The 25,262-nt window shown below is 48.0% G+C and overlaps 1 protein-coding gene across 9 annotated transcripts in view; it reads right to left on the reverse strand.

Annotated features, from left to right (window-relative positions):
* Positions 1–25,262, reverse strand: part of LOC138480864 (phosphatidylinositol-binding clathrin assembly protein-like) — a 1,856,059-nt gene that overhangs the window by 889,094 nt on the left and 941,703 nt on the right. For all 9 annotated transcript variants that reach the window (XM_069612639.1, XM_069612640.1, XM_069612642.1 and 6 more), the window contains exon 12: positions 6,357–6,460. In XM_069612639.1, the coding sequence (XP_069468740.1) occupies positions 6,357–6,460 (104 nt within the window). The remainder of the gene's footprint in view (positions 1–6,356; positions 6,461–25,262) is intronic.

Raw genomic sequence — 25,262 nt, forward strand, 5'->3', positions numbered from 1 at the left:
CGAAGATGGCGTTTGTCGAGGGCGTCATCACAGGAATTCAGAATAACATGGACAACAGCACTGCGAAAGTTGCCGCCCTCCTGCATACAATATTAGATCCAATCATTAAAGAGAAACACAATAGGAGAACGTTGAGAATACTTGACCGGACGGACACGCAGTCTCCAGACAGTGGTCATAAATCTGTGTTCTCCTACGGCAACTCAAACCAACATGACGATAACCCCGGCGGGAGGGGAGGAGGATCAGTCAGAAATCCAGTAGCTGATTTTGAAGATAGACCTTACACGAACAAGTAGTGTGGGTTTAAGACCGAGTTTGCAATTGGGTGATGATCAACAAAAGATGGTCGCAAGTGACAAGAGTAGTCCCATGATGAGCCCAAATGACCAGGTGCAAGTGGCTGTCCAGGATGGGTCTATCCAAAGTGTCACACGAGGATCTCTAGAGTCCTCTAATGACAACAAGCAAATAGACGTAGTGGAGAAAGGGCACAAACCCTCGCAAAAGATATGCCTGATTTTCGCCAAAACGAAAACAAACCAAAATGCACAGTCAATGAAGGGAACTTCGGTAGGCAAGACCCAACAGAAAGATAAGGGAGGACAAGGCTTAAGATGAACATGAAGAACCTCCCAATGAAAACCAAGAATGTGACTGCTGTCCCAAAAAATATATCGAACAGACGCTGGACCGTCATCAAAAAGATCAATTTAACTAGAGCACAAGCACAAAAAGTTCTGGGTGCTCAAGTCACTCCCTCGAGGACATTAGTGCAACAAAAGCAAAAACTTCCCAGGTATAGAGTGTGCAAGAGCCACAGACGATTGACGACGAACACAATGAGAGTGCCTCAATAGATCTTTTGGATCTATGATAAGATATGGCATTTATAACATGCCTATACACAAGTGTTTCAAGGCGCGACAAGGCAAGGGAGGGGAAACAGAGGGAGGACAGACAACGACCCTACTAGGCCAAGTGACATTGAGATCGCGAAAGTGCAAGGGAAGGGGCAATGGGAAAAGTGCTATGGGAGGGGGTAGTGCAGAACATAAAATAACAGTGAAATAAAGACCATAAATGAACATGCTGCCAGCTGGCGGCGAGTGCAAGGGTAAGTGCAGACATCAGGGGTCAAGTACTAGTAGGGGATGTAGGAATATAGAAACAGTCCCTGAGTGCAAAGGTTGCCAGGGGGGGCAGTGCAGGTGTGCACTGTTGGGGGGGGGGACCTGGGCCCGAGATCAGAGGGTAGCCAGGTAACCAGTGCAGTATCAGATTCAGCCAGGGGCTCAGCAGGGGAGAGCAGGAGAAAAAGCAGAAGCAAAGAGGAAGGTCTAGAGGTGCTTCCGGAAGCGGAGATGGTTCTCCTCCGGTTTCAGAGAGGCAGGGAGGCTGCTGTACATCAACATATTCCCCATCTGAGCAGGACACTGATGAGAAAGATCACCTGGCCGCGGGAATGCATATCGACGAACCAGATAGAGTTGACACTGATGCATATCTTGATATCAACCAAAAGCCAAAATGGGACAAAAGGCCCTTGGGACCGAACCGGTCAAAATTTACAAGCAACCAAGAGAAGCAGGCAGTATGAAGCCTACTTAAGCCCCACAGAAAAGCTGAGGAACTCCTGTGTTAGTTGGCAAGAGGATGAAGTATTATCATGCGCGAAGGTCAAAACCGTAGCCCTTCGGGGAAGTTGGGCATCCCCCATTGCCGACAAAACCAAAATTGAAACAGAGCTTGAGAGTGATCAGCATGTGAGATCTGGCACACCAGAATCCAAGAGGAATGAGTAATTCAAACACTGCACCAAATGATCCATCGAATTTAATGGAACAAACAGGGATAAGGACAAACAAGGATCCTGGTAAAGTTACCAGATTGAGTAACATCAAGGAATCAAACGACAAGGTGTTGATCTCTTTCAAAATTCAGGAAAAGTCTTTCCCGCAGAGAGAAGTTTACATACCCTCTCCACTGAAACTTACACAATGCAATGTAAGATCAATTACAGGACGAAATGACAGGGAGGTCCAGCCTATAAAAAATTATAATGAGAGGAGTAATCGATTTGGGCTATCACAACGCTCGAATGCCGTATACTACGACGGTTTATTACTGAAGAAAATGATAGCAGCAGATGACGGTTTGATTTTGAATAGGGCTAAGGAGGTTTGATTATTTCACCACGTTCCGAGCCTTAGACTTAACTATGGATGACTTGGTTATAGTGGAATTCCTCGAAGAAGAAAGAACGGAGAGAGTGTTTTTTTTATCCATCGACACCTTCGATTAGCCAACTCTTGAAAGAGGAGGCGCGTCGTCTAAGACCATTGGGCTTTGATTTGACTGAATCGATGCCCCCAAGGAGGAACTCCAATCTATATCACCAAGAACAAGAAGTACTCTATTGTTCTCGTAATCTGAGGCACGAAATATTGGATCACAAAGATAGGGGAACTTCCAGACAAAGAGCAACCGGACCGGAACCCTTAAGGGAAGTCGGAATGACTAATCTGCCCAAACCATCGCAGCACAAGGGCACTGACGAAAATTGGAAGTGGCTGGTGGGATTACAGGCTGAAAAAAAATCAAGATTACATAACGTCAACGACCCCCGAAAGACAAACCCTTGACATTGGGAAGTTGGAACACCAGGTGCTTTGACCACTAGTTTGTCAGATGGGATGCAAAAATTGGGGACCATGACATCATATGTCTCCAAACGACAAGAAAATTTATCGCCTAGCTCCTTCATCCAACTGCTGGTGGGCAAACTAATTATTGGCCCAACGAAGATCGAGAAAACATTAGTTCTTATGAATCTATACTGGAACCCGGTAAAAATCGGACAGCGGAAATTTTCCGGACCAGTTAGCAGACCTGATTGATAGTCAAAGAATTACATGGAGGGACCCTTGGTTTAGCTTGTGTGGTAATCTAAACTGTACTTATTTGGACACAAACAGGAGACATATCGAGGCTGATTCCTTATTAACTGCTGCAGGAAAAAGGGGCCATATTTGGCAAAAAACTTAAGGTCCATGAGAGAGAGTAATTGTGAATGGCGGCACCGAATGAGATAGACCGGGAAAGGTAACAAGGAAGGGCAAGAAAGAGGGTAAAATCCCTGAACATAATTGCAGATCAAAAAACAGGATTATGGCAGTGCAAACATTGGTAGTGGTAGCTAAACCAACAAGTGACCACAACCTATTAAGTCTGACTTGGATTGTTGCCAACCAGCAAACTGGACAAAAATCCCATAAGGACTTGGGTATAACCCCAGGCCAAAATAGATTTAGAATTGCCCCACACAAAATTATAGATCTAACAGAAAAATTAAATTTGGCTATATACCAGCTTAAAATTGAAGGGGGAGACCAGAGATTGAACTATTCATGTCTATTCAACATGTTTGAAATGAAGAAGGGGAGGGTCAATCGACGCCAGATGTGCCATCGTCATATTTACGATCAGATAATTGCGGGAAAGAAGATCATAGACCAGAAAATCGACAGGCTAAAAAGAGTTCATTCTAAGAAGGCGCTGGGACTAATTCATAAATTGAGACAGCAACATCAGAACTGGATGAAATTATAGAAGAAAACCTTATTGCGAAGAGACGCCGAAGAAATGCTTAAAGAGATCAGATTGAGCAATACGGCTGAAATTTGGGCGACAAAAAAACGGTTAGATACGCCGCAAGAAGCCCCATCAATGAATCCCATCAACGCAATGACATGGGTTGAACATTTCAATGATCGAGACCAATTGTCAACTCCAACACATTCAATAAAGGGTATGGGGTGGGATGGTTTAGACATAGATCCAGAATCCATTTATGAAATAATCAAAAAATTAAGCAACTCCTGAGCCCAGGGCCCGATGGGCTGACTAATGCGATGCTGAAGCAGGATATCACACAATGGATTACATTCTGTAGTGTTAGGGGAAGATAATGGACACTACAAGGGGTGAATGTAACAATAGATATATTCTGTTTAATATAGTGAACAAGCATATAAGTAATACTCAAAGGGGAAAAGGAGGAGGGAGGCTGCTCAGCGCTCAGGAACTGGAAGTGATTGTCTTTCAAACAGCGTTCTTCATTCCAGAACACGGACAGTGAGCTTGTGTTTACTTCACCACCAATGAAGTGTGACACATAGAACCATGTCAAGATCAGGCAAGTCTCTCTAGTCAGGCGGCTTCCATCTCATGCAGCTGAGGTGCTACACATTCTTGTCCATCTTATTTGAGCACATTGTGAATTCACAAAGGATACCAACTTCATGGAAGATATCAGTGATTACACCCATCTACAAGAAAGGGCTTAGGTTTGATCCGATTAACTGCCATCCAATAGCATTGCTGGACGTGGTCGGAACGATATTTGCAGCATTGATCCTGAAGACCTTGGTAAAATGGTCTGTAACATCTGGCCATAGGGACGATTGGCAAGCTGGGGTTGTGAATGGGATGGGTACCTCTCCGAAAATCGTCATCATAAATATCTTCTCAAGTAGAGAGGAACAAAGCAAAGAAGATCTACCTTGCCCATTATTGACCTAACTCAAGCCTTTGATACAGTTATGCGTTCGAAACTATGGAATAAGCTGAATCAGTGGGGTTACCCTAAAAACGTTTTGGCACAGATTAAAGATCTCTATTCCGATACAACGTTAAAAGTAAGGATGAATGCTTTGGGTTTTCTAGCAAATACAATACCAGCGAATAAAGGATTTAAAGCAAGGTTGTCCTTTGGCGCCCAAGCTATTCAACCTGTTTATATCGGACATAGAACAAGCTTTCGTAGACATCGGACGTTTCCCACCAAAAATGGGAGTTAAAGAGGTAGGGGAATTGCTCTATGCTGCTGATGTAGTTCTGGTGGACCGGACGCAAGTGGGACTTCAAAGACAACTAGACGCATAACAAGTCAATGTTTTATCAAATGGCTTGCTTATAAATCCTACAAAATCTAGGATTATGTCCTCTGGAGAACCCACAAGATGAGGAATGAAAAAACCCAAGGTAGGGTACATTCTGGGAGAGAAAATACCTGTTGTGAAATCATTTACCTACCTTGGTGTTTGCTTAAATACAAGCAAATGTGATGCCCCAAAAATACAGTCCTTGAGAAGGAACGCAAGGCGTTTGGCTGGTCAAGGCAGAATATTTCTTAAAAGATTCTGCAGATTCTCGATGACTCCTTTGATTTCCTTCTATCGGATGAAGGTGACACACATCATAACTTATGGAGCACAGATGGCCCTGTGTTATGGGGCCAAGAATTGGCCAAAAATTGAAGGTATCTTTTGGAAGAAAGCACTTTGCCTCCCAAAGAGTACCGCAATACAGGCAATACAAATGGAATTGGGCCTAACATCACTAAAGGCCATAGTAACTTGGAAATCTCTTTCACTCTTTAGGAAGTGCATTGCAATTCAACCAACGTGTGGATTTGCGGTATTAAACAAGGCCCAAAAGGAAAGGACGGAACCCACACTCTCAGAATTGGAAATTGCCTGTAAGGCCATAATATCTGACCTAGGGGAATCGGAACAAACCCTCCTATATAATCCTGATAAAGTGAAAAAAACTATACATGCAGCATTGGATAGTTATGCAAGAAGAAAGGAAAACATTAAAACTATATGGAAAACCACTGCAAGAATCGAGAAGTCTAAACGGTCTACTCAAATACCTCCAACTCTTTCTGAACTGGTTCTTCAGAGAACAGTTCAAGATATTCCACCTTAATCTATTTCCCACCAGAGAAATCTTGATGCCAAGGAAAACTGATGGTGGAATACTGATATGTAGATTATGTCATATGTCAAGTGGATTCATTGATTGAGTCATTGAAACACCTGCTAATGAACTGTTTGGCAACAAAGGAGCTAAGAGTGAAACTCATGACTGAAGAGATCAGTAAATATGGACCTAGCCAGTGAATGATTGGTGGAAAACACTTCGGGCAGGTGAGAGAGTTTCGATTACATTGCCACTTGTCAAACTATTTATCTTGATTCTTAAGAAGATTGATGATCTAAATTTATGAAACTTGGATTTGGCTGACTGGGAAAGCAGTTGGCCACAAATAACATTGGACTTTCACTAAAGCACTTTTAGATGTTGGATTAAATGGGTAAAGGTTTTTATTATGTATTACCCATGTACAGCCAATAAAAATAAAAAAAAATATATTAAAGGCTTTTCTCCAATTTCTGGATATGGCAGCAACAGCTAACACATTTGGGAATAACTTGTCATTTTTTAAACTTTCATTAACCACTAATAATGCAGAAATAATGTACTAATAGATGATGGAACAGGCTTACCTCCCCATGTGTTTCCAGCTGATGTTGCTATGGCTGGAGTGCTCTGCACAGTTGGAACAAACGTAGGCTGAATATCAAATAGATCACTGGAAAGGTTGGGCATGCTACAAAAATAAAATAGCAATGTCACTGAGGAGTTGATATACATCTCAAAAGTGCAAAGGACTACCAATCGAGAAATTACTTACGGGTAATGTTCTTACGGTAGCTTCAGTTTCTTCCACAGATTCCTCATCATGATAGATCGTTCCCTCAGAATTACGAGGTTAGGAAAATTCCAACATGGGGCTTAGAATGGCTTGACGTAGCTTCCTCAACTCCTTCATGCCTCGACACTGAATCCGGACTGGATGTCAGAGACCATCCATATAACATGCACTACACCCACTTACCTCATTCCCCTCTACCTATGCTCAGCAGCGAAGAAACCACTTTGCATACAGGAAAAAAAACTGCAGAAAATGTTTACCTTTTTTATAGCGAGGAGCAGACAGGCAAGACTAATGGCCTAAAAAGTTTTTCTTTGCATTATTTAAATAATGCAATTAAATATTTTTTTTCATTTAACAAATGCAAAGCAAAACTTTTCAGTCCATTAGTCTTGCCTGTCGGATCCTCAATGTAAAAAGTAAAACCAAATATTCTTTTTTTAAACCCGTTGATGCAAAGCACAAAAAGCACCAATCATTCCTCTACCACTCACCCAAAAGAAGACTAGAGAAGGCTAGATAAGCATCCTCGGTGGGGCAAGTAGGAAGGACTGTGGGAGAAGAAACCACAGAACATTACCGTTAATTTCTCCTTCAATGTATTGCATTCTACAACAGATTCCTCATCTTGATAGACTCCCAACGCATTAACAGCAGGAGGCGGATTGGAAGCTTACACAAAAACACTTTATACACCACCCTACCAGAGCGGGAATCTCAGCCCCGGGTCAAATCCAAATTATTGTGCTTAGATAAGGCGTGTAAAGTGGCTCATGTAGTGGTCTGACAAATTCCTCTAACCCATACCCCTCTCCGCAAGGCAAATGAGCCAACCACATCCCTGGAACATTGAGCCCATAGACCTTGTGGAACTTCCATCCATGCCTTCTCAAAACCTTCTCAAATGCACAGAATAATCCAACGGTAGATAGACTGCTTCGTAACTGTCTGTCAAAACCTTGACTGAGAGAATTGTGATGATTCCAATGCCGTCATCACTGATTCCTCATCGGCGATCTTCTCCTATGTGGACAGCAGCCGCTATTTATTATTTTATTAATTTTACTGGTCATTTGGAGGGCGCTTATACATCAAAAACATTGATTCAAAATGCCTAGAGGGCAAAGGGAAGGGAACAGCAAGACAAGTGACTATGATAACAGAGATGAGCAAAATATAGACACGGTCCTACTATGCCTCGTGAACATGTGGATTGTGCAAGTGCAGAGAGAGAGAGAGAGAGGGGGAGGGGGAGGGGAAGGGAGTAAGTGCTAAGGGTTCCACAGAGGGATGAAATGCCAGAGAACAGTTGCAAAGGCAACAGGTAAGTGCCAGGCAGTGACCAATAGATGGAAGAGGGGTCAACAGTCCATAAAATAAGTGCAGGTCTGTGGGACAACACAGTCCAAGTAGTGCCCAAAGGCAAGTGCAGGGGGAAGGCAGATGCTGCGGACGATCGAACAAAAGGCCTGGACCCATTGGGTGTTACGCTCACCTGACTCCCACGGAGGCGCTGGCCTGGTTCGCGCTGCTGTGACTTCTTCTAAGGTGATGCGCAGGGTTCGGAAGACGGACTGGACCGGGCCCCCAAATCTGGCTTGTCTGGCTCGCAGAAGTATCCTTCTGTAGGCGAAAATAAGGGATTAACTGTCTGCGGGGTAATGCAATCGGCCTCCCACTTTCCCCTCTCACCCTCCTCGAAACCCTTCTGTGATTTCTCGTAGCGTCTCACCTTAGGGTCTGGAAGGACGAGTTCTCCATCCTGCTTCTGATGCAGGGGCGCGTTGGTATCCAGTTACTTCACTGGATTTTCCGATTGGTGAGAACCAAACTTGCTTGGCTTCCAGGTAAGTTTTTTTATAAGAGGTTCCCCTTGTGTCCATGCATTAATGTTCTAATGCTAGTGTCTTTTTCCCCATAGGGGCCGGGGTCCGGAAATGCCAGGATGCGGCGCGGACCCGAAATGAAGAGGGAATGAATCAACAGGTAAGTCTTAACATGGAGATTTAGCTTTCCTTATTCCCTTCTTTCTCTCACCTTTTGTTCTGGTCTTTTTCTCCCTAGGCGCTGGGGCGTGACTGCGAATCAGGATGATCGCTGCTGAACATGGAGGCGCCCTGTAAACGTGAGTGGAATGCGGCGCTGCAGCGATCGACGCGATGAGCTTTTAAATACAAGTCTTCCTTTTCAGGATTGTCGGCGAGATGTCTCTGGGATGCGGATTTAGCAGGTAAGGCTTTCCCTTCTTCTGTTCTCTTCTTCTCTTCCTTTGCAGGTGATCCAGGATGCTGGCAGGCGTGGCAGAAGTCAGGATGCAGGAGCAGACACGGTGAGCGTCCAGCTGCTAGATGCAGAACAACGCGAAGCACGTGTGGCTGTTCGGGTGGGGTTTAAATAGCCTTGGAAGAAGTTCCAGGTATGTATCCTTATGTATCCTTCCCCGACCACGCCCGGATGGTAAATTAGTCCCACAGGTAAAGTAGTTCCTTTCAGGCCTCAAGGAGGCCGGGATCCTGCAGCATGGTCTGCATCAGTTAAGTGCACCCAAGCACTCCCGTAATGAGCCTGGCGCCTATGGCGCCAGGACTGATGTCTTTTATGAGCCTGGCGCCATAGGCGCCAGGACACTGTCCAAAGGGCCCCTATATGGGGTTGCTGGGTCCTTCCTTGGGGACTGGATGTCCGCTTACGGGGACGCAGGGCTTGAACCGGCTCCCCGGGAGCGGGCATCATGACATTGGGCCCCAGGCCACCAATAACAGCGACTGTGGGGTTTAGTACGGGAGGGAGAAATGGAAGGAGAAGAGGAAAGTCTTAGGGTGCTTGTGGAACTTGAGGAGATCTGGCTCAAGACAGAGAAAGGGGTTGGCTGTTCCAGAGGAGGGAGCCAGCCAAGGAAAGGGAACAATTGCCCGCTCTCTGCTTAGAGAAGCGCTTCACAATTAGAGATTTGGAGCCGGAGGGATCTGGAAGGAGAGTTTTTGGTGAGAGCGAGTTGTAGATAGTATGCTCCCCAGCCCCAGATGGCTTTCGAGAGGAGGAAGCAAGCCAAGGAAAGGGAACATGACCACAGGGGCAGTTTTATGAGGGAGGATCACATGGGAGGAGACAACTACCAGGGAGATGTTCGGACTACATTGGCCAAGACGCAGTATCCTCCCCTCCCCCTTTTCCATGAGGAAGACCCTATGATACCAGAGTTCTTAATGGCCTATTTTGTTTCTAGTTAGGCCCCCACCTTTGACCCAAGCACCCACAACTCGTACATAAAAGGAACAAGTTACTTACCTTTAACTGTTGTTCTACAGCATGGGTCTGACATGGATTCACATGCTCATGAATATTCCCCGTCAGGCTGGGAATCCTCGGTAAGGAACAAATCAGTATCAATTTCGTTTCAGATCTGTCTTTCTTAGTAGTAACCAATCACTGGTCTCTGGGTCATACTGCCCCCAGCCAATGACTGCCCTCTCCCTAAGCCCCGTCCCTGGCAGCCATCCTCAGATTTGGTAGCCCTTAAAGTGGCAGTATGACCAAGTGAAGAGCCGCAGAGGGGTAGGAGGGAGGGTTCACATGCGAATCCATGCCAGACCCATGCTAGAGAACAACAGTTACAGGTAAGTAACTTGTTCCTTCTCCAGCATGGGGTCTGGCATGGATTCACATGCTCATGAATATAAGAATACATAGCAGTACACACATGCACAACCACAGGAGGTGGCAAGGCTCAGCATTAAGCATTACATAAAACTCCTCACCATGCTCACCTTAAGCGAACAGGTTGGGCAGCACTGCCTGGCCGACTCTGGACTCCTCCCTGGAATCCCGGTCGACACAGTAGAATCTCGTGAAGGTGTGTGTCTACCTCCACGTAGCAGCCCTGCAGATGTCCAGCAGGGGCACACCAGACAAGAATGCTGTGGTAGCAGCCATCGCTCTGGTCGAATGGGCTCTCGGACGGCCGGGCAACAGTCGGTGTGCCAACCGATGACAGTGCATGATGCAGCCGGAGAGCAATCTGGAAATGGAAGCCTCCGAGAGAGCCTTCCCTTGGTTCACAAGTCCAAAGTTCACAAACAGCTGTGATGTCTTCCGAAAACTCTTTGTTCGGTCCACGTAGAACTTCAGCGCTCTAGCTACATCCAGCGAGTGTAAAGTCCTCTCGGCCGGTGACGAAGGCAACGAGAAAAAGACTGGTAACACCAAGGACTCTTTGAGATCGAGTCCGACGGCACCTTGGGCATGAAGGAGGGGTGGGTCCTCAGCACCACCCTCGTTTCGTGGAAAGTCAAGTATGGAGGCTTGAAGGAAAGGGCCTGAATCTCTCCCACGCGTCGTGCAGAGGTGATGGCCACAAGGAATGCTGTCTTCCACAACAGGAACTTCAACGGAGCCGAATGCAAGGGCTCGAATGGCGGGCCCATGAGCCTGGTCAGCACCGCGTTGAGCTCCCACGCCGGGGCTGGAGCCTTCACCGGCGGGAACGAACAGAACAGTCCTTTCATAAACTCCTTCTCCAGGCGATGAGACCACAGGGACGACCGTCCTGCAGTTCTGGTGTATCGGGAAATTGCTGCCAGTTGTATCTTGATGGTTGCGTGCGCTAGTCTAGCTTTGGCCAGGGACAGTAAGTACGGTAGCACTTGAGGGGCTGTAATCCGGAGAGGGTTGATCTTCTGTGCACGGCACCAGACAGAGAACCTCTTCCACTTGTGTCCGTAGCACTTGAGAGTTGAGGATGCCCTGGCCTTTGCAAGAACCTCTCTGCAGTCAGCCGGGATATCGTACCCTCCAAACTCTAGTGCTGCAGGAGCCAGGCCTGTAAGTTCAGCGACTCTGGGTCGTGATGAAGACTGGCGCCTCCTTCTCTGGAGAGAAGATCTGCGTCCGTCGACAGTTTGACTGGTGGGACGCTGACAAGTCCAGAAGGTCTGGGAACCATATCTGTCTCGGCCACCTCGGTGCGACGAGGATCATCCTGCACCGGGACCTCTTGGGTTGGTTGATGAGCCTGAGCAGCAACGGCAACGGCGGGAACGCATACAGGAACAGGCCGTCCCAGGGGAACTAGAAAGCATCGCCCATGCTCCTCGGCTGGGGGAACCTGCTGGCGAACCTCTGGCACTCTTTCGCTGTCGCGAACAGGTCGATTTGGGGTTTGTCCCATCGCCGGAAGAGATGATCCACTTGATCCTGGCGTAGTTCCCACTCGTGGCACGAGTGCAGCTCCCTGCTGAGTGAGACGGCGATGGTGTTTTTTATCCCTGTTAGAAACATCCCTTGGGTAACGGCCCAGTGCCACAGATCCTGGGCTTCCTTGGACAGGGCTGGGGATCTGGTTCCTCCCTGCTTCAAGATGTAGAACATTGTGGTGGTGTTGTTGGTGGTGAAGATCCCCACCACCCTGCCCTTGAGGGATGGGAGGAATGACTTGAGGGCCCAGAACACTGCTCAGAGCTCCAGTATGTTGATGTGGAGCGGCCTCTCCTCCGGGAGCCACAGGCCTCTCGCGTGAAGATCTCCGGTGTGCGCTCCGCCCACCTCCAGGGAGTCATCCGTCGTCATCGTCACCTGGTATGCTGGAGTCTGAAAATCCGTGCCCGCGGCGAGATGCGCGCGGGTGCCCCACCATCCAATTGCATGGCGGAATGCTTTGTTGAGCGAGATCTTGTCCTCAAAGCTGTCTGTCGCTTGCGTTCAACGGGTGTCGAGGAACTCCTGCAGAGGGCGCATCCGAAGCCTGCACAGGCGCACCAGATAGATGCAAGAGGACATCATCCCGAGAAGGGACTTGCTCGGAATGGCCTGCGTTCTTTCCTCTGACGGCGAGGCCAACTGTGCTACTGTATCGAGCTTGGCTCCCAGAAACAGCACGACCTGCGACAGAACCAGGTGGGATTTGGGGAAGTTGAAGGAGAATCCCCGGTCCATGAGAAGCCAGACGGTCTCTGCTGTGTGTTCTACAGCAAGTTCCCTTGTCCCTGCTCGGAATGAGCCAGTCGTCCAGGTAGGGGTAGATGTGGATCCCCTGCAGGCGCAGCCGCACCGCCACTGGTGCTAGGCACTTGGTGAACACCCTGGACACCAACCTCAATCCAAATGGGAGGGCCTTGAACTGGTAGTGCCGCCCTTGGACTACGAACCTGAGAAACTTTCGGTGTCCTTTTAGGATGGGGATGTGAACGTACGCATCCTCCAAATCCAACGACGATAGGAAGTCGCCCTCCTCTAGCTGGCCCAGCAAGTGCTGGAGTGTGACCATCCGGAACTTCTGTGCCTTGATGTATTTGTTTAGCCGACACAAGTCCAGGATGGGACGCCAACCCCCTGTCTTCTTTCTGACGAGGAAGTATCTTGAGTATACTCTGGTGCCCCGCAGCCTCTTTGGGACGAGGTCGATGGCTCCTTTCTTGAGCATCGCCCTTACCTCTAACAGTAGTTGAGGGACGTGGTTTTCCTTCCTGGCCACGGAAAGAATTTGGGGCACTTCTTTAGAAATTCCAGAGTGTGCCCGTGGGCCAGGGCATCCAGCACCCAACTGTCGGTGGAGATGGACTTCCACACGCTGACGAACCTTGTCAGCCCACCTCCCACCGGGGTGTTTTGGTGGGGGCCCGACGCGACGGCCGGTTCAGTCTTGCTTGGAAGCAGCCTTGCTGCCCTGGCCTCACTGGCGACAACGGCGAGATCCACCGGACTTGCCTCATCCCCTGTAGGCTTCTTGCGACGAGGAGCAGGCCGCCTGATGGTAGGTCAAGGAGCTGCTGCCGAATCCTTTGGAGGCACATTGCTTGCCTCCGGAGTTCCAAAAGGGCGGCCGCTGCTGCTGCAGAACTCCCAAGGCCCGAGCTGTCTCCGTGTCAGTCTTGATGGCCTGCAGCGACTCATCCACAATCTTTAGAAACAGATTGTTTCCGTCGAAGGGCATGTCCAAAACCTTGGCTTGCACGTCCTTGCGTCGCCTTGAGCCACCGCCGCCGTCAAAGGCAAACGCTGTTGCCCAACTGGCCGAAACCGGTGTCGGCAATGTCCGTGGCCACAGTTATGGTGTGGTCCGACGCCACCTCAACCTCCTGTAAGATCGCCAGGGCCTCTGCCCTCTTGACGTCCAGGAGGAAATCCACAGGGGGCGATCTTGTACCACAATTCCCTGTCGTAGCGGGCCACAATCGCTAGGGCGTTGGCCGCCTTAATCGTCGTCGCCACCTACGAGATGACTCATCGTCCCATGGCGTCCAGCTTCTTTCCCTCGCCGTCCGGTGGGGAAGTTGAGGACGAAGCTGATGCCCCCCCTGCTTTCTTCTTGGCCGCCACTGAGACGACCGAATCAGGGGTCGGCTGCGCCCTAAGGCACAACAGGGCGGCGTCGGGGACCCGATACCTCTTCTGGTACTGGTCCCTCTTGGCAGATGTCGTGGATGGGTTCTTGAGGAGGGCAAGTCCATCGTCCCAGATGTCATCCAGCAACGGCACTGCGAGGACCGTCTACCTTTTGGCCTTGCGCCGTTGGTAGAGGAAGCCTTCCTTCTCCTCGGGGCAGAGTTGAAAAAGCTTGGATGCTCTGGCAATCATGGCGTGGAAGGAGCCAATCTCATCGGACGGGGACGCCCGAGGAATCGGTTCCTGTGTCGTCCCTCGGGATCGGGGAAGGCGACAAAGGCTGAGAAGGCTGTGAGGGCTGAAGGGGCACTGGATGAATTTTCCTCCTTTTGTTCGGAGGGCTTCCCGACGGAGCCGGTACAGCTGGGTCGTCTGTCTGGGGCAGGGGCAGTCTCGTCCTCATCTCCGTGCAAAAGGCTTGGATTGCCGTCAAAATGGCCACTGAGTTGTCCTGAGGCTCGGATTGTGACGGGAGTGCTAGGAGCGACGGTTGTTCCTTCACGGGAACCTTGTTGTCGTTGCCACCCTCGCTCTCGTCGTCCCCCTCATTGTGATTCCTCCCGTGGGGCTGGGCCTCTTCCAGATTCTTGGCAAGTTACTACTCGGAAGTTGTGTCCGTGACGGCCACCGCCCCCCCCTTTTTCCACCGTGGTCTTCACGGGGTCTTCTCGATGTGCCTGAAAGAGGATTCCCTCCGCAGACCCATGGAAACTCTGGGCCCCGAGGTAGTCTCAACTGGGATAGCCTCCACAGGACCGCAGCGACTCCCTCGATAGAGGCCTTAGCCGGGTGAATCAAGGCCTTCACTACCTTGGGCGCGCTTGAGGCCTTCACCTTAGGGGGAGGGTCACCACCTCGCTCCCCCTCGGCCGGTTCCTCCGAGATCGACCAGGGCCTCTCCAGAAGCTAAGCCGGGTTCTCGGATTTTCTCTTCCCCGAGCCAGAGCGTTGGCTCACGGTTCATGCCGTCGGTGAAGGTGCACCCTGCCTGGCAGCCGAGGAGCACGACCGTTCAGCGCTCCCGGTGCCCGCGGACTCTGGGTGCTTTGCCTTCTGTTGGGCCCCCGTCGCGGGGACTCTCTCACAGGACTTAGAAGACCGCTCGGACTTCTTCTTCTCCTCACCTGTCGGGCTCTTGCCTTCCAGCCAGTTGGAGAGACGGGTCCGGCGATCCCTCATCGTCCGATCCGACATGTCAAAGCAAAACGCACAGTCCTTCTCCACGTGCGTTTAGTCCTCGTGGAGGCAGTAAAGACATTTCGAAGGCTCGTCCTCCTTGAACACATTTTGTATGTTGCATCCCGGGCAGATCCTGAACAGCTAGCCGAGAGTCAAGCTTCCCTTCTCCTGGGCCATGTTCTTCTCGTCCACGAGGTAGGCCTCAGAAACTTATGGAATCCTCCAAGAAGCGTAACTCGACGAAAACTTCACCCTTGAGGGGCATAGATAAATCCAAAACGGGTCCCCATTGATCGGAAGTAGAAACGGGGAGCTTGAGGCTCGATTAGACCAAATCGATAAATCTCTTTGAAAAAGCGCAAAATGCAGTAAAAGCTCGAGAGCTATAGCACGAGGACTCCCAACACTTGAGCGAGGATGGCTGCCAGGGGTGGGGCTTAGGGAGAGGGCAGTCATTGGCTGGGGGCAGTATGACCCAGAGACCAGTGATTGGTTACTACTAAGAAAGAATGATCAGAAACGAAATTGATACTGATTTTTTCCTTACCGAAGATTCCCAGCCTGACGACGGGGAATATTCATGAGCATGTGAATCCATGCCAGACTCCATGCTGGAGAATCTGTTTCTGATGTGACTATGTGAAATCCAGTGCGAAAAACCATCTAAGAGTTAAAGGTCCAAAGACAACCATGGACGCCAACTCCTATAAACAGACGATAAGGAGGACAAGGGGTTTTGTGCAAAGTGACAGGAGCTTTAACAACAACATGCAGACTAATAGTTTTTCCAAATCTTCGGTGTGCAGGACACTTAAAAGGTGGCAACCGCACTGTCAAGTCGAGCAGTGCAGTAGGAGACGTTGCCACTCATGCTGAGGCGCAGGAATGCGATGCACATTGACAGAGCTGGAGAAACATAGTAGACTGCCGGGACAGGAAGAAAAGTGCTACGTGCGAGCAAGAACGGCAGTGGAGACACTGAGTCGCACAGGAGCTCCTGGATGTTGGACAGCTCAACGCAACAGCGTTTTCCAGTCCGGGCCGAGAAACAAGGCTAGTGTGTGATTGCAGAGCCACGCAGGACACTAAAAGAATGACCGCACACTCTGAACTGGAAAGCGGGTGACAGAACCACACTGCAGAGGTGCAAGCAGCATCGGAGACGCTGGAAAGAACCAGTGAGTCTGCCCAAAGCAGTTTGGGACGCTGGCACTCGCGCCATCAAATGTTTGATTAGTACAGGATTGCTGATGCAGAAAATACACGTTTGTTTAAATGCAGTCACAGCAAAGTACAAATTCAGCACCCAATAAGAAGAATGTTTGAAGGCTGACAAGGCAAATTATGAAGGCAAACCCCAATCAAGTATGGATGCATGAGATTCCAATTTGGGGAGAAGTTTGATTAAATTCTACCATAGATCGATATACCAAGCACCTCACAGTATATATGCTGTTATGTTGTGACCAAAGAACTGAGAAAACCATTAGATGTCCTGGCAGGCAATTACACCAGGCAGCTGAAATTGTATGAAGATTCCTGGCAGAGGAATATACCAGGTGATCTGCAAAGTTAAAACAGATTCTACAGAACATTTTGCTTGAACAAGAACTTTGTGAGTCTAGTGAAGACGCAAGGGAACTGTAGCTAAAGTGAAATGTATGCCATTCTGTCGAAGAATCCAGGGGAAAGGGGCCCCACTTCTGGATCCAAGGGTCTTTACCTTGGAGAACATTTCTGTTGTAATCATCTTTAGACTTGATTTTGAACACTTTTTGCAAACATCAAGATGAACAAGTTACTTACCAACTGGTAACTTTCTTTCGATTGGATGTGCCGCCAATGTATTCCTCATCTTAGATGTATTCCATCCAGCTTTAGCTGCTTCGGAAATTTTTTCTCGGCAGAGGGTGCCGATGTCTTCGAGTCAATGGTCCCTCGAAGGCCTCCGTCGAGGGTGACGTCATCGGGTATACAAGTAGCATGCGCGGCGCCCGTTGGCCTCAGTTCTGGTTTTCCTCCTCTTGCTCTACTGTGTAGATTGTGCCGGTAGTAAGGTATCGGCCTTGCGAGAGTTGAAGTGGCAATAACCTGGAAAATCTACAGAGGGGTAGGATGGGAGGGCGATGAGGAATACGTTGAAGGAGCATCCAATCGAAAGAAAGTTACCAGTTGGTAAGTAACTTGTTATTCGAATGGATTGTGTCCTCCAACGTATTCCTCATTTTAGATAGACTCTCAAAGCAGTATAGAAAACTCTCTGGAGGAGGGAGTAGATTTTTGATAGCATGATATGGCGGAATATAGCACTGCTTTTCCAAAAGCAAGCTCCTTTGACTGGGAAGCATCCAGGCTATAGAATTTTGAAAAAGTGTGCAGCGATGACCAAGTTGCTGCCTCCCAGATAGATTTTATGGGAACACCTCTTTGAAGGGCTGTCGAAGAGGCTACGCCTCTGGTGGAATGGGCCGTTAAGCCTTCTGGTGGGTCTTTCCCCGCCAACCTGTAGCATTCTGAAATACAAAGCACAATCCAGCGTGATATGGTTTGTTTTGAAACCGACTGACCCAATTTCCTTCCGGTGTAGCCAATGAAAAGTTGATGGTCTACTCTAAAGCTTGGAAAGCCTGGAAATGTAAAAGCTTAGAGCTCTTCTTGGGTCCAACCTGTGCAATCTTTCCTCTTCCTTACTAGGATGAGGTGGAAGGTAGAATGCGGGCAGAACAATTTTCTGATTTAAATGAAAATCTGACACAATTTTAGGTAAAAATGAGGGTTTAACCCTTAATACCACTCTGTCCCCAAGGAACACAGGGGTGGCCCAGAAGACACTGCTTGCAATTCGCTCACTCTTCTTGCAGATGTTAAAACCACTTGGAAAGTGGTTTTCAATGTTAGTAATCTTAACGGACAAGTGTGCAAGGGTTCGAAAGGGACACACATTAAAAATGTTAGAACCAGATTAAGGTCCCAAACTGGGACTTGGAAAGGAGAAAGAGGGAACACATTGGTGAGTCTTTTAAGAATTGTATTATCAAAGGAATTTTAAAGTAGGAACATTCTTCCGAAGAGCGCTTGAAAATGGAAAGCGCTGCAACATAACCGTTAATGGTCCCAACATTGAGCCCTCTATGTGCCAGGGACAAGAGGAAGGGCAGCACTTCCGGGGTAGAACATAGAAAATGATCAACATTCTTTTCCCTGCACCAGTTGCAAAACTTCTTCCAACGGAAATGGTACAGAGATTTTGTTGCTGGCCTTCTTGCCGAAAGCAACACCTCTATGACGTCATCAGGAAGGTCCCAATCCTTGTATCCCAGCCTTTCAGATATCAAGCATGAAGGTTGAGAATCTTGACCTCTGGATGGAGAACCTGGGCCTCGATGTCTGAGAGAAGGTTCTCTTGCTGAGTAAGACGTAACGGAGGGCACATGGACATGTCTAGAAGGTCCAGGTACCACGTTCTCCTGGCCCAATCTGTGGCAATTAGGATCATGCGGTTTCCGAACCGTCTCAATCTCCTGATGATCTGAGGAATGAAGGGAATCGGAGGGAATGCGTATAGTAGTGGGAAGTTCCACTACACCACGAACGCGTCCCCTAGGGCTCCTTTCAGGGGAAATTCTCTTGAGGAATACCTTTCGCACTTCCGGTTGATCCCCAACGCAAACAGATCTACTTGAGGGGTTCCCCAAAGGGCGAAGATCTTTTGAAGGACTTCCTGAGCCAGTTCCCACTCGTGGGACACCGTGCCCTGCCTGCTCAGAGTGTCTGCCGTCATTCTCCTCCCAGGCTAGATGAACTGCCGTCCTTCTTTAATTGCCCAATACCAGAGCCGCATTGCCTTTCTGCACAGTGGAAGTGACCCTACACCACCTCTTTGTTTAGGTAATGCATGACCACTGTATTGTCTGTCATTATCAGGACATTCTGTCCACGTACAGAGGGCAGAAAAGCCTTCAGCACTAGTCTGATTGCTCTCAGCTATAAAAAGGTTGATGTGTAGTTTGGCCGCCGATGGAGACCAACGACCACTGATTGTCAGATCGATGGTATGAGCTCCCTACCCCATAAGTGAGGCATCCGTCACTACTGTAATCTCTGACCATGGTTGCCAAAAATATTCTCACTTTAGGATGTTCTCTGTGCAAGTCCAGCACAGAAGATCCTGCCGAACCTTGTTCGGAATCTGAAGATCTGTCATTTGACCTGAGAACTGGGACCATTGAGTCTTTAGCGCCCATTGAAGGGATCTCATCCTCAGGCGTGCCTCTGGCACTAGGAAAATGCAGGATGCCATGGGGCCGAGTAACCTTAAGAAGTCGTAGGCCTGGAGATTTTGGGCATTTTGAAATTTGGAAACCATTTGAAGAATGTCTTGAGCACTCGACTTGGGAGGCAAGCTCTTTCCCAAGGATGTGTCTAATACAGCGCCTATATACTGGAGCTGTTGGGAAGGTGTCACTTGTAACTTCTTGATATTGTGGGAGAAGCCTAGTGTGTGGAGGAAGTGGCAGGTGACTTTTAGATGATCCAGGGCTTGTTCAGCAGAACGTGCCCTGATCAACCAATCGTCCAGGTAGGGGTAGACGTGAATCCCCCCTCTCCTGAGGTGTGCTGCCACCACTACCATTAACTTGGTGAAGACCTTCGGGCGGAGGTCAATACGAATGGTAGGACTCGAAACTGATAGTGTGAGTCACCAACTACGAACCTCAGGTATTTTCTGTGCTTGAGATGGATTGGCACATGAAAGTAAGCATCCTGGAGGTCCAATGACACCAACCAATCTTGAAGTTGAAGGGCCTGAAGGATCTGAGAAAGAGTAACCATCTTGAACTTGTTCAAGCCTCTTAAGTCCAAGATGGGTCTTAGTCCTCAGTCCTTTTTGGGGATCAAAAAATATGGGGAGTACCATCCCTTGATCCTTTCCGCTACAGGTACTGGCTCTATAGCACCTTTCTCCAGCAGGGTTAGAACTTCCTGCTGTAGGAGCGGGTCTGGAAACTTCAAAGGGTGTCTCCCTGGTGGATTGCTTTGAGGCTGCATTAGAAAAGGAAGGCAGTAACCTTGGGCTATTATTTCTAGAGCCCAAACATCTGAAGTAATGGCTCGCCATTCTTGCAGATGCTGTGACAGCCTGCCTCCCACAGGTGTCTGGTGATGCAAGTCCTCAAAGCGGTTTTGTGGCGGTTGATGCGGCCTCTGAAGGGAAAGAGGCTGCAACTGGAGCTGGCTTTGCACGTTTTCCTCGTCCACCACGATTGGACTTTCTCTGGCCCCTTTGACTGGCCATTCCTCTCGCCTTTCCATATGAGGAGTAGTAACGATAGGATCGTCCCCTCCAAGATTGTCCTGGTGCACGAAAAGGCTGAGGTTGACTAATAGCAGCTCCTAAAGATTTGGCAGCTGTTTTTGAGGTCTGCAACCTCTCAATGCTCTGGTCAGCTTTGTTGCCAAAAAGGTGAGACACGTGAAAGGGCACGCTCAGAAGACGGTTTTGCACGTCCGGTGTGAAACCTGACTTCCGTAACCATGCAAATCTGCGCATTACTGTGCTAGTGCCCATGGACCTGCTCACACTATCTGCAGTGTCCAATCCAGATTGAAGGGATTCTTGCATGGCCTCCTTTCCATCTTTCACAATGGCTAGGAGTCCTTCCCTTTCATCCCCTTCTGGTATGTGCTCCGTCGCCATTGCGATGCACTCCCACAGAGTGTATGAAAATGTTTGCCAGGGCACATGTGGATTTAGCCGATTTTAACGCCATACTCCCAGCTGAAAATACCTTGCGTGCCCAACCATCCACACGCTTGTCGTTCCTATCCAGAGGGATGGAAGGGTATGCCATCTTATTAGAAGCTGTGGCTGCCTGGACCACCAGACTCTCGGGAGTAAGGTGCTTAGACAGATAGCCGGGGTTGCTACTGGAAGGGAGGTATTTTGAAGTAAGGTATTTATTCACCGGAGGAATACAGTCCGGAGTCTCCCAACTTTTGGCCACTCTATTTTGCAAGGCTACATGGAAGGGAAGAATATGATCTTCGTTGAAACCATGTTACAATATATCTGTCAGATCATCCTGGTTGAAGTGAGCTGGTGGTCTAGCCCATCCTAAGTATTCAATCAGTTTTGTCATTAGTTGACAGTATGAGGGACTGGCATGTTCCCCTGGTTTTGGCTTGCCAAAATCTGTTTCAAAGTATCAATACCACTTGCATTGTGCAAGGTTTCCACCAGGTCCCTCATCCTGCTTTCCTCAGAAATCAGGCATTCTGGGACATTTGGAGTGCCATATTCCAGTCCAAAAGGAACATTTTCTTTATCAGACCTCTCCTGTTCTTCTTCAAAAATTGAAGTTAAAGATTTGAATAATTCCTTCCTTGGTAGAAAGTTTAAAAACCTTTTCTAGGAGAGGTTGGGAGGTGTACCAGTGTAAGCTGAAAGTATTATAGCCCTTGCAGTCTTCTCTTTTGCTGTTATTTTGACAGCTTCTGGCTGAGTTGGAATCTTTGGCGCCGAGGTCGACGAAATAGATCGAGGCGCTCTTCGAAGATTTACCCTTCGAAGTGTGTCGGGTTTTAAACAGCGTCGGTGACTTCGAACAGTCGACTCGACCAGTCTTTTTCGCTCGGCGTCCGGAAGGGTTCCCGATCCTTCCTCCTTCGATCCCTTGGGCTCGAGGGCGCACGAGTGACGGAACAGTAACGCTCCCGACCGGCTTCCGAAGAAGGCACAGACCGAGGCTTAGCCTTCTCAAATACCTCCATCATCTTTATTCTGAATGCTTCCCATTCTGCGGAGGAAGAATGTTTTGTGGGGTATTTCATTCTTTTTGGAGATTCATCCGAGGACGAAGTGGAAGGGGACCGGTGGCGCCTTTTTTTGGACTTTTTCTTCAAAGACAAAGAGCGGTGAGAACCGCTTCGGTACGTAGACCTATTGCCTTTTCGCTGGACCTCGACTCGGCGCTAGAGTCTTTTCGGTCGGTTTTACGACCTACCTGCAGTTTTCCCTTCCTCTCTCGCAAGGCCTTCCCCGTCATTGCCTGACACTTCATGCAGGCCTCCATGCCGTGGCCTTCACCGAGATACCATAGAAATTCCTGGTGCGGATCCATGATGGACATTTTCGACACGCAGGATTTACACTTTTTGAATCCCGATCGCAGGGTCTGGGTCGGCGACGAGGACATATCGAATATCTTCAGTAACTGCATCACAGAACTACTCGAGGCGCGCTGAGTCTCCGAAGCAACACGTACTGCGGAAAAACGGAACTGAGGCCAACGGGCGCCGCGCATGCTACTTGTATACCCTATATCTAACAAACAATAGGGGTGCCCCTGTGTGCGAGTGTGAGTGGGGGCAAGATATACTTCTTAAACAGAACCGACAAAAGGGTACTCACACTGTAGACAGTCCTAAATTCTGTCAAAAATTTGAATTAAATCTCCATATCAATTTGAGGCTAGTGCTTGCAAAGGCTAGTCACTAAGGATAAACCAAAGAAGAAGTCTATAGTATGCTGACAATACATTTATTGTTGAAAGCACAGTTTTTAATGGATCAGAATTTTTATACTTTTGACAAAAATGAATAAAAGAAATTGGAAAAAATTGAAGAAAAACATAAAACATAACATTCATCATGAATACATAGAGTACAAAAGAACAACATATTCATCAAATCGCAAACGTGGATTGTCCAAGAGCATTTAATGCGAAGAATAAAACGATCCTTGCAGGATACCAATTGTCCCTGCAGCATGGGGCCTTCCAGGGTGTATGAAAAATTACCCTGGTAGGTGTAGAGAAAAAAATTCAATAAGCTAAATTTGCATGTTTATCTGCCAACATGTAGGAGGAAATCATAAACTCGTTCCCAAAGGGAACAACCCACACAGATATCACGTTTCGGCGTGCCAGACTGGCATCAATAGTAGAGCCCTTCCTCAGGGCAGGATTTGAGTATTTGATAAAATCACCCTAAAGGGGGCAGAAATAGAGGGGACATAGATTATACATACAAGCTTCCGTTTGACCAACTTCAAAGGAATATCAAAGTTCAAGAGTAGCTGTCTTTTAGTATGCGGAACACTCACCCAGTACAGATTGGAGAAGACAGGGTGGAGTGCGTGGGAGCTACTTTTCCAGTTTATTAAACTTCTTGCATGGAATAACGGTGCAACCTGGTATTAAGAAGAGAGTGAACCTGATTGACGGTTCTACGCTCGCTGTGGGGGAGTATAAACAAAATTAAATTAACCAGGAACGGTGGGCTGCAGGGCAGAGAGGTCATAAAAGCTTACTGCAAGTAAATTACAGGTGGATAAAATCGTCTGCCTATACTTAGAATCAAGAAGAATTAATTGGGACTATTCCAAAAAATAATATATATATATAATAGTGAACACCAAAGTCAGGGTAAAGTGTGCAAAGAGGAGAGAGAGACCAAAAGGAATGGCAATAGACCTGAGGGATACCTTATATAATTGTACTCCAGGTGGGGCTGGTCCATGGAATCAGAAAGGAGGGCAGGGCAGCGGCCCCGATAGTAAACAAAGTCCCTCCCGAAGAAAAGCTGTGCGTAGCTGAGACCCGGCTTAGAAGTGAAAAGTTGCTATAGACGCCACCCTCGACGGAGGCCTTCGAGGGACCATCGACTCGACGACATCGACAAACGGCGCCCTCTGCCGAGAAAAAATTTCCAAAGCAGCTAAAGCTGGATGCAATACATCTAAGATGAGGAATACGTTGGAGGACACAATCCATTTGAATTATACATTTCCCTGCACTCTTTGTTGTTTTCTGTGTTGTTTTGTTTGTAGTGAGGGTCAGAATAGGGTTTTTGAACACAAGGACAGCTTACGTTAAATAACTTACATCCTGACGCAGACAGACCCTTAGTTTTAGTTTCTAGGTAGTGAAGTTCCCTTTAGAATAGAGCAAGAGAGGTATTTTCCCAAACCAGTCTTGTTTAATAAAATGACTGATCTTGAGAATAGGCCACCTTTGTTTCCAGCTTTAATTTCTGTCTCTTCACAGAATGCAACAAACAGCTGGTCATGGCATCAGATAGAAACTTAATTCCCTCTTGCGATCTAGTCTATGGAGTCGCTCTCCTCCATGCTTAGGTGAGGTGGTGGAAAGAAAACCGGTAGCTTCATATTCTGAGAAATATGAAATTCCAACACCACCTATTAAAATGGATGTCTAGATTCTGGACTGGAGGACAGATTTTTAGGAGGCCACCCTAGTTGTAGTTAACAGGGGAACTTTGAGATGTTAGCCAAAACCTAATTCAAGGGAGCAGGATAGAGCAGTCAAGGCTATTTTTGACTGGAGAGTTTGAGTGGGGTCACAGATCCACAAGGAGTCCACACAAAGAAGCATACAATAATTCAATTTAGCAAGTAATGTACACAAATACTATATTTAGTCTATGCCAAAAACACACACTAGAATATAAAACAAGCAGGCGAATAATATCACACAACACTCAATAAGAAACGTATACAGTCACCATAGGTTCATAAAATGCATTCAATGACTAGTTTAGTAAAATTAGGCAAGTGATGCAGTAAGATGGAACCAAGTCACAAAAATCATACCCTAGCTTCAGAAGTCGAAACCATATGAAGAGTGGGGCCTTGTGCCCAAAGGTCGCAATGCTTCTACCCAGAATGGATATGATGCAGGTACCTGTGTTGGTGAATGTTCAAGAGAAGAGATGCAACACATTTACTGGTATGTAAAAATGGGTTCTCATCTTTAAGGTTTCTGTGACTAGGTGAGATGACCAAAAAGCAGTGGAATGAAGGATACAAATACTTGTTCACAATGTTTTCCTTTAGAAGACAGGGGTAGACAAAGGCTTTGCGTTTACTTACCCCTCTGACTTCCATTTCCCCAGAGGGCTGGATGGTTCAACTAGGAGGGGTCAGGCGTGGGGTAGCTAAAGGTTGCATTTCCATGTCGTTGGTTCCGGTGAGAAGGGCCTAGGAGCTGAGGGTGTAAGGATTCTTCGGGTCGGGTCTAGGAGGTGAGTTTAACCTTTGGCAATGGAGAAATGCAGAAAGCTCCGATGTAAACCTCATCAGGAGACTTCACAGGACGGGAGCTGTTGAGTCCCAGCG

Source organism: Ambystoma mexicanum, chromosome 5p (assembly GCF_040938575.1).
Source record: "Ambystoma mexicanum isolate Mex_15411 chromosome 5p, UKY_AmexF1_1, whole genome shotgun sequence".
Lineage (NCBI taxonomy): Eukaryota > Metazoa > Chordata > Amphibia > Caudata > Ambystomatidae > Ambystoma > Ambystoma mexicanum.